The 10,665-nt window shown below is 37.0% G+C and overlaps 1 protein-coding gene across 1 annotated transcript in view; it reads right to left on the minus strand.

Annotated features, from left to right (window-relative positions):
* ATL2 (atlastin GTPase 2) overlaps positions 1–10,665 on the minus strand; it is a 63,396-nt gene that overhangs the window by 9,013 nt on the left and 43,718 nt on the right. Inside the window, 5 exon segments of the mRNA XM_024753538.1 lie at positions 1,547–1,639; positions 3,116–3,172; positions 3,472–3,522; positions 6,808–6,912; positions 7,207–7,341. Of these exon segments, the coding sequence (XP_024609306.1) occupies positions 1,547–1,639; positions 3,116–3,172; positions 3,472–3,522; positions 6,808–6,912; positions 7,207–7,341 (441 nt within the window).

Consider the following 10,665-nt stretch of genomic DNA (forward strand, 5'->3'; position numbering starts at 1 on the left):
ATGTATTTTCTGGAAGGAAATCCTAATGTTAGATTTTTAATAACTCCTTATCCCAATATAACTCACGTATTCTCCCAAACTCGTCTCAAAAACCATTCTAAAAAACATGCACCATTCGTAATCAACAAAATCTGGAAACTACCTAAATCACCATCAAGAGTAGAATGGAAAACCTGTTGCCTGTTCATACAATGGAAGACTGCATAGCAATGAGAATAAGTGAACTAAACTACATGCAACAATGTGGATTAATCTCAGAAATGTAATACTGGGCAAAAGAAGCTGGACACAAAAGAATACATACTGTATATGATTCCTTTCATAAAAAGTCCAAAAACCAAGCCTGTTGGAGGTCAAAAGAGTAATGAAGGGTTGGGGGGGCGCGGGAGTTAGTGGATACAGGCAGTCGCTTCTGGGTGGTTACATGGCTATGTTCATTTGTACAAACTCCTCAAGCTGCACACTTATGATCTGAGTACTTTTCTGTATGGCTTCAATAATATATTTAAAAACCTCCTTATCTTTGAAGTACATAATTCTGAATTTAGTTAATATGCCTGATGTGCTGTGGGTTAATTTCTTCTGAACAAACCAGAGAAAACGCTGATGAATGAAATTATCTCTGACAAGTCTAGAAATGCCTTTCAAATAATCCAAGAAATGAGCAGTTGGTTTTGATCTTATTTAGGATTAAGAAAAATTACATTATACCCTAAGTCTTTGAATGTGGCTGCGAAATGAAATGCATTTTTTCATAGGAAACAAACAAAATTTTATTACCCCAAAGAGCTAAACCTCCTACTTATGAATAAAGGTATTTTTATGTATCTTTTGTGGACGTCAGTAGGTAGGTAGTATCTGACCTGAGGGTTTCCCAAAGTACTTCCATGTTATTTTCCAGGAATGACTTGGTGTGGCATTTGCACAGGCCAGGCCAGGAGCTTGGACATTTGGGTCCTACTCCCAGTTATCTATAATTAGTTAAGTGACCAAAGGCAAGTCACTTTTCTGGGTCCCAGTTTTGTGTGTGTGTGTGTGTGGGTGTGTGTAAAGGCTATACTAGATAATGTTTAAGATCCCTTTTTTCTCTATATGCTGCCACTCTACGAGATAGTATCCTTGGAAAGAGAGTCTCACATCATCTGTGTTCAATGCATCCACACTAGATTATCCAGCCTGTCCCAAATGCTCAGAAGCACAGCTGGGCCAGAAAGAGAAATGCATGCAACCTGAGCAGATCAAAAAGTTAGTCTACTTCAAACTTTTATCCTTTGAATATTGATTTATTGAAGGGGCAGTTGGCTCTGGAGAGAAATATCCATTCCTTAACTTCTACTTGAGGGCATTTCTATTGTCCTCTTTCACAGGAGTGCTATACCAATTTACTTCTCATCAATTATGTATGCAGTTATCTGGGTTAACTTGGGATACTCAATTTGTCCCAATGACACTCAGAGGTTGGTAGTCTAAGCAGCAGTCCAGACAGTCCACACCTTCACCTGGCGCTTGGTGCTTATGCTCTCCTCTCTAAGAAATGGGGGCTTACCTGCAATCTCTTTTCAAGGAATTGTTTTCCACCTTCCAAACCATATGAATGTTCATAAGGATAACTCCAGTCTCGAATCAAAAACATTAGTGTCTACAGAAAGAAGGGGAAAAAATTGAAATCATTTCTTATAAAACTTTACCAAAAATTACTACTTTAATAACTGAAGCACCCCTTACTCCCCAAAAACAATCCTTATCAAAAGTTATAGTAACCAAATGGCTTAATATTACTCATAGTTATAACAAGAGCCTACATAAGCCAACAATACTCCCAGCTCCTATACCAAGAAACTGCCTCCATCTGAGAACCTCACTGTGTATAAGAGTCACCACAAGCAATAATACAGGATATTTTAAAAAGAAACAAAAGACATATCAGGGTATACAGATCATAATTTTAAGTCAAGATTGTGTAACTAGAAGACCAACTAACCTAATTCTAGACCAATTAGTTCTTTTCATAGAATTTTTAATTCCTATATGCTTAAGTTCCTCAACTCAGCACTACTGACACTTCGGGTCAGATAATTCTTAGCTGTGCACGGCTGTCCTACATTTTGTAGGATGTTGAACAGCATGTCTGGCCTCTATAAACTAGATGCCAATGGCATGAGCTTCCTCCCCAAAACTGTGACAACCAAAAATGTCTCCAGTCACTGGTAAATGCCCTCTGGGTGGCAAAATTACCCCAGTTCAGAAAAACTGATAGAGGCCAAATAGAGTATATTTCATCATATACACAAAATAACACCATAACCTGCCCAAATAGTTCATAAAAGTGATCACCTGAGCCAGACAAGACTGAGGCAGAATCAATGTAACCCACTAACAGAATCACCAGTGATGCTATCACACAGGAAGGACTTCACACACTGATGAGCAAACAGGGTGGAGTCATTCTCACCTACTATAACACAACTAACCAAATAGTACAATGTCTACTTACAAATTACACTTGTTTCAAAAAAGAATCTATCTGAAATTAGATCTGCTTTTTAAAAAATCTCTAATGATAAGACTCCACAGAAGCAAGCAGAGCATATGCTTCTAAATCAAGGTTAATTTCTGACTTAATATTCTGTACCTAGCATTTAAAAGTAATGAAAAAACACATGGGGGAGAGATATAATAAATTCTGAAACTTTTCTATTTGAAACAAAAATAAAGAATAATAGGTCTAACCTCAACTTGTAATATACCACACACACACACACACACACACACACACACACACACACACGTACAACCAATAACATTTTCTAGTAGTGTATCACATATAAAAGAAATTTACATGACTATCTCAAGTTTTGGAAGTAATATCCAGTTAAAAGAAATGTTATTAACCTTTTAAGTAAAGTATTAAGAACCAGCCTATATTCATTTGTTCTATTTCCTATCCTGTAAGCTGCTACTGATGAGATGGTGACGACATTACCATAAATTAGTTTCAATTCCACTAGATCTTTTGCTAAAAATGAGTTTCGCATAATGTCCTCATATCTCCAGAGATACAAGATGATAGCTTTTCATAGATAAAATTTTTTTTAATGATAAAATATTTATTTACCTGAAATGGCTTCTGGTAGATTTCTTCCATTGCAAGTCTGCCGTATTCTGTAAATAACTATTAAATCAAATTATTTAAAATAATGCCCCCGAAGAGGTTGAAAGAAGACCTCTGTAAAGCTATTCTATATCAGACGACTAGATGTCAGAGCCTTTAAAATCATTTGAAAGCCAAGCATTTAATTTTTTAAGACTGCATATACTTTAAAATTTCTTCTAGTTAAGAAGTCGTACATCTGTTTAAAACCATATAATAGTCAGTCTTCTTACAATATTACAGGTTCTTGATGTAAAGTCACAACAAAGTGGGAATTAAATTTTCAATACTTTGGCATACATTCTTTGAGACATACATACTTGCAAGTGTTGAAGATCATCTTCTTGAATATTTTGAGACAAATTATACACCTGTTAAAACAAATTTTTGTTTTTATTAGTGTTTTACTTTGAATACCCAGCTGTGTATAACTTTACTTGTGGAAACGAAGGCTATTTTACACCTGAGCACAAATGAATGACTCAGTCACTATCTTAACCAGTGGTCCATGAAAAGAATTTTCTTTTTTCCTAACAGGATAAAACATTAAGGGGGAAGCAGTGGTGGTAAACTGTGTAAAAATCATGAATATACACATATGGGGCCAAGAAGGCAGCAGACATTAAAAAAAAAAAAAGTATATTACATAGTAAGTTTCTTTAATGTTATGACATGATTTTTTTTTTTTAAGTGAAGAGTTCCCCCAACTACCCAACTGTTTTTCTAAGTCAATGAATGTGAAGGGCATAGTTCTATTGGTTTGGCCAAAAAGTTCGTTCGGGTTTTTCTCTGTAAGATGTTACAGAAAACCCAAACGAACTTTTTGGCCAACCCAATACAAAGATAAATTCCTCCCTGGAGCATTCATAGTACATAGTTTATGGTTTATTCAGTGGGTGCCTCAACTAACTTGACTGTAATATTATGGTTATCGTTTTACTTAAGCAAAGTCAGTCTAAATAACATAAACATTTTACCACACACACACACACACACACACACACACACACACACACACACACACACAGAGTAGGTAGCACTCTTCCACTTTCCAAGGCCCACAGACCAGAGCTGGTAACGCAAACTTCACTACTCTCAAAGATTCGCTAGGTCCAATCCTTCTGAGTCAGGTCTTTAAAAGATGACCTGGACCACCAAAGGACAAAAGTGGATGTCCATAGTTGTCACCTCTGCTGGGAAATAACTTATATCTAATAAAATAGTGTTACTCCAAATATAGAACAATTTGTTCTAACAGCAAATAAGTGATAATCTAACTTAATCACTTGGAGGTCAAGAATATAAACAGCCAATATAGCCTGGCAAACCTAAAATGATATTCTCAGTTGACTAATTCCAAACAGGTTCTTAAAAAGTAATTAATGATGAGGTGATTAAACTCTAGATTTAAACTTAAAAACTGAAAGAATAACCAACCTATTCTCACTCATATGGGCCTTACCTTTTAGAAAATAGGACCAGATCCCTACACTGTCAGGGCCAGGTTTTAAATAGCAAACAGAAAAGATTTGTTTATTGTAGATCATTAGTACTTAGCATATTGTGTTGTACTTAATATATGCTCAGTAATTATTTTTTGAAAGAATAAATGACAAAGGGATCAATTTGTTATTGATCTATCAGCCAGATAACTTATGTAAGGAAGGAGAGAAATCTAGCCTCAAGAATCAGGAAAGAAGCAATAATAAAAACTAATATTAGGGACTTCCCTGGTGGTCCCTGTGGTTAAGACCCTGCATTCCTGGGACTTCCCTGGTGGCGCAGTTGTTAAGAATCCGCCTGCCAACGCAGGAGACACAGGTTTGAGCCCTGGTCCGGGAAGATCCCACATGCCACGGAGCAACTAAGCCCGTGTGCCACAACTACTGAGCCTGTGCTCTAGAGCCCGTGCTCTGCAACGAGAAGCCAGAGAAAGAGAAGCCTGCGCACCACAACGAAGAATAGCCCCCACTCGCTGCAACTAGAGAAAAGCCCACGCACAGCAACACAGCCATAAATAAATAAATAAATAAAATTTTAAAAAGACTCCACACTTCCAATGCACGCAGGCATGGGTTCAATCCCTGGTTGGGAAACTAAGATCCCATATGCCGCACGGTTCGGCCTTAAAAAAGAAAAAAAAAATTAATATTCTTGATTATTTAGTTTACAAACTGCTTTCTTATGCATTATCTCATTTGTATCTCATTTCTGACTGCACACAAAACCACATGTGAGATAGGCAAGATGGGCAAAATCTTTGTTTTACGATAAGAAAGTGGCTGAATGGCTTTACGTGGTTGTCCAAAACCAGTTCTCTTGCTATCATAAAGTTGAATAAACAAGAGAACACCATGGTATAAGTTTTAGGACAGAGAACTTATAATTTAATGCAAGCCACAGAGCCAGCTAATCTGAAGGGCTGTAATGTGATAATATAAATACAAAGATGTGGCTTCTGCTCGCCTCAAGAAAATGGCAGTTGTGCTGCCCTGCAAGATCAGAGAAGAGGTAGGACAAACTGAAAACAAGAGACTCTGAGAGTCCCCAATAATATCACTTAGTTTGTAGTGACAGATATTCCCATCCCTATAATAAAAAGAAGCCACTTCTCTTTTATCTCATAATAATTCCAAAACTTGTTTCCACTCTGACAGCTAGATACTTCAAATTGAGGAAGAAAGGAAATGGGAACTTTAATAGAAACTGGTCGTACATTCCAGATATTAATGGAAAGCACAAAAATTCCAAGACACTGTGATGGTATCACCTATAATCTACCATCCATAAGAAATATTTATCTCAGGAGAAGCACATACTTTTTAAAATATTTGCAAATATACATCTTGATACATCACCAGCTGGATCTAACCACCATACTTCAATAATTCATTTTTCAGCCAGAGAAGTATCAACCACAGATGAGCTCAGGAAACAGAAAGTAAAGAAATAAAAAATGACCTGCGGTGGTTTAATTCAGTGCAATTAGTCTAAATTATACAGAAAAGAGATAGCCTAGCTTGAAGAGACTAGAACTTGATAGAATACCAAACATAACTCTAGGGTACAGCATAAGCGAAAAAACAGAAAGGATTTTACCCCTTTCTAAATGAAACAGGTGCTTTAAGTCCTTAGTTTATTATATAAACATCATTAAGGTTTCCTAAATAAGAATTATTATGCCTCTACCTCCATTAGTTCAAATAATCATGTACTAGTTGTCATACATATTGCGTAGAAAACTAAATTACTTGGTTTTGTTGTTTGGTTGGTTGGTTTAGCCAAAAAATAAAGAAACACCCTATACTTTACTGTATATGACTGAATTCAATTGAATTCAATATCAACTGAATATCCTTGAATTCAATTAAGGATAACATGCAATAATACATACTCCTTTAAAAAGAAAAAAGCATAGATGCTATACCAAAGGGATTGGCTATTGGTTCACTGTTTCCCTGGTAAGCACTAAAAGTATGAAATTTCACATTGTAAGCCAGAAGAGCAAGCATAGAAATGTAAGTGACCAATACTAAATGTAAATAGTTTCTCTGATTTTAATCCTTTTTTTCCCTTCAATCAAAAGGCATTTTGAGGAAGAGCAAAGGTATTAGGATTGTCTGACCTGATCATACCATGGGATCTCTGTATCTCACCTGGACAGAGCTAGTCATAGTGCTCAGAGCAAACACTGTTGCACAATCTTTGATAGTTGACTGGCTATCAAAGGCACCCTGGGTATCCATTAGCAGCACAGCCACCTAGGAATTTAAAAGTTTAAAATACTAAGTAAAAAATTCACCAATAGTGACTATAAAAGTCAAATATAAAATGGTTAATATCAAAATCAGTAATTAAGTCAAGAAAAGTCCTCTAACTTAAGTATCTCACACATTTTGACATAATAATCCACATGTTAAAGTTATCAGATATTAATAGTTCTGTGTTGTTTTGCTCAAGACAGAATATGGAAGAAAAAAACCTAGTTTTTTTAGTAAAAAACTATATATATATATTTTACTATATATAGTAAAAAACTATAAAGAGAATCTCACTTTTGTTCCATTAGGTCTGTCGATCACAAACACTTCATTCCAGACTTGTATGCCTGTAGTTTCTCTTTCGCAACCACCTCTCCATGTAAAGCCAGTCAATGGTTCATTGTTTCCACCAATCCAACTTTGAGAATCCTGTTAAAGTTAAGAATAAACAGAAAATAAAACACACAAAAATAAGAACTCAAAAGGAATATAAGAAATCACCCACTCTTCACAACATTGTAAATCAACTACACTTGAATAAAAATTAAAATAAAAAAAGAAATCAGCCACTCATTTTACAGATGAGGAAGGTACATCCAGGGAGATAAAATATACTGTAACATTACACAAGTAGTTACAAAAACAGTCCCAAATCCATCTAGGGTGTTTTGACTAAGAGAGATGTGATCTTCCCCCAAACCTGAACCTTCTTGAATAGCTCACATTTTCATACTCTAGGCTTCTAGATAAGTGGGGTCACACCCACTTCCCCCATTTTGGAAAGATTTCCTATGTTTAAAAATCATAAAAAATAGATACTAGCTATTTCGATACCTCCTTGTACAAAACTAAGTTCCAGACAGAATGGCTGTCAAAACAGCATTGCTCTCTTAGAATAGCTTATACTAAAATGTTTTCACACTGCCTTAATTTTCTCTTTAAAAAATATCAAACAAGACTTGTTTGAAACCTGATTCAAACAATCCAGCTATAAAACTCTTTTTCGAAACCAAAAGGGACCAGACTGGGTATTATATTAGATGGTGTTAAGTTGGGGTAAAGATGATTGCTTGGTGTGATAATGGTTTTGTGGTTGTATTAATAATAATAATAAAGTCCTTAACTGTTATATATTCGAGTATTTATGGTGAAAGAATATGCTTAGCATTTGCTTTAAAATATTTCAGCAAAAATAAAAAAAAGAGTAAAAGGGCAGAGAGAAAAACAGATGAAACAAGACCAGCAAAATGTTGATAGGTATACTGGGGTTCATTATACTCTAGTATTTTGGGGTATATTTAAATTTTTCCATAATCAAATGTTTTAACGTACCTCACAGGGCTAGACTGTTATAATTAAATATCATAAAATTTTATTAGTTACTATACCATAAGGTAATTTATCTAGAAAATTAAATCTGGAATATAATAAATGAGTTAACTTTGACATATATTAAGAGCCCTAGGGACTCCCCTGGTGGCACAGTGGTTAAGGTGCAGAGCAACTAAGCCCATGTGCCACAACTACTGAGCCTGTGCTCTAAAGCCAGCGAGCCGCAACTTCTGAAGGCTACACGCCTAGAGCCCGTGCTCCACAACAAGAGAAGCCACCGCAACGAGAAGCCCGTGCACCACAACGAAGAGTAGCCCCCGCTCGCCAAAACTAGAGAAAGCCCGCGTGCAGCAACCAAGACCCAACACAGCCAAAAATAAATAAATAAAATAAATAATTTTTTTAAAAGAGCCCTATACTTTAAATATACTTAAAGCCCATATACCCTTTTCTCAAAGTACCTCCCCCCACAGGAAAAACTCCTTTGTTTCAGAAATACTTCTAATAAGCTTTACTATATAGTCCAAAACAGATATCAAAGCTCAAATTAGGGGTGGAAAAAAGATGGGTATGGTAGGCTCAATGAGGGATGAAGCAATTTATGAAAATGAGATACAAGGTGGGGGAAAAAAGTGTTGTCCAGACCATCACTACCTAATGTGAAGATCCGTCTTAAACTTCAAACCATCTATAATTATTATTATCCCACAAAACTCCCATCCCCAGTAGGTTACCAATCCTATTAACCACAAAATTCTCTTGGATTCTCTTCTTCACTTTCAGTATCTTCAACTTTTGACCCTCATCCTTCTGTTGGTCACAAGGCTGCCTGCCACGTGGCACAATTCTATTCACATTATATACTATGGACTTGTGCTTCAGGAGGCACCCTTACAGGGATTACGGTCTTGCCCCTGGGCTATACTTTAGATGCCCCAAATAGCCTGGAACCTCCCTTTCATACTCTCCAACTCATCCTTCCCATAGTCACTTAATTTTCTCAACAAGAAATGTAATCTTGCCACTGTCCTACTAAAAAGTCATCTGTGGCTCCCCATTATTTACAGGACCATCTAGAGACCTGCTGCATACAATCCACCTTTAATTTACTTTTTCTATCTCTGCTCCTGATACTACTCATAAGTTCCCCAACACACACACACACACACACACACACACACACACACACACACACACACACACACACACACCCCTCTTCCAGTTTCTACCACTCCAAAAAGGTCACTATTCCCAAATATGTATGTTGTTTAGCATCTCTATACTTTTGTTCCACCCGCTGTCTGCCTAGACTGAGCCAGCTGTCAAGAAACTCCGACTTTTGTGGACTCTTAAAGCATATTACCGACACTGCAGGTGGTTATTTTTAAATAGCTTTGCACTGCAGTTCTTGTGTGAATACTGAGAGCACGGGCTGTAAACTCCATTTTTGTTTACAAAACTGTTCCTACCAAAGTGCCTTGCCCTATTCTAGGCTCTCACATGTGGCATCTCATTCCCCAACAATGTCAAAGTGGTATTTAATGAACTGATTATTTTTAAAAGGTCCAACCTACAAAAGTAACTTAAAAGAATCTACCCTATTAGAGAAATCTGTTTTTATTCTACATCTTGTTTCCCTATCTCTCCTATGAGAATGTAAGTTCCATGAAGAAAGAAAGTTTTGTCTTTTTTTTCTCTCAAACATAGAATAGTACTCCCAGAAGAGAGAATGGTGCCTGGCTTGCAGTAGGCACTCAAAATATTTGCTCAATAAATAAATACATTAAAATTTTTAATTATTAAGCTTCACTGTGTTCCCTTTTGAGCATGTGTAAGAGATACCTAAGAAATAAGATCCTTTTAGGGACTTCCCTGGTGGCACAGTGGTTGGGAGTCTGCCCGCCAATGCAGGGGACACAGGTTCAAGCCCTGGTCCGGGAAGACCCCACATGCCTCAGAGCAACTAAGCCCGTGCACCACAACTAGCCCGTGTGCAGCAACAAAGACCCAATGCAGCCATACATACATACATAAATACGTTTACTAAAAAAAAAAAAAACAAATATGATCCTTTTAATTATTCCTAGAAACAATTACATGAACAAAAGAGTAAAAACAAATTTTAAAAAGTATAGATGACTGATATCATAGGCTAAGATGTTTGTTAACCTTACCCTCTCCAAAGAAACTTTAAAAAGAACTGGTGTCGGGGCTTCCCTGGTGGCGCTGTGGTTGAGAGTCCGCCTGCCGATGCAGGGGACACGGGTTCGTGCCCCGGTCCGGGAAGATCCCACATGCCGCGGAGCGGCTAGGCCCGTGAGCCATGGCCACTGACCCGTGCGTCCGGAGCCTGTGCTCCGCAACGGGAGAGGCCACAGCAGTGAGAGGCCCGCATACCACAAAAAATAAATAAATAAATTT

Source organism: Neophocaena asiaeorientalis, unplaced genomic scaffold (assembly GCF_003031525.2).
Source record: "Neophocaena asiaeorientalis asiaeorientalis breed wild unplaced genomic scaffold, Neophocaena_asiaeorientalis_V1.1 scaffold171, whole genome shotgun sequence".
Classification (NCBI taxonomy): domain Eukaryota; kingdom Metazoa; phylum Chordata; class Mammalia; order Artiodactyla; family Phocoenidae; genus Neophocaena; species Neophocaena asiaeorientalis.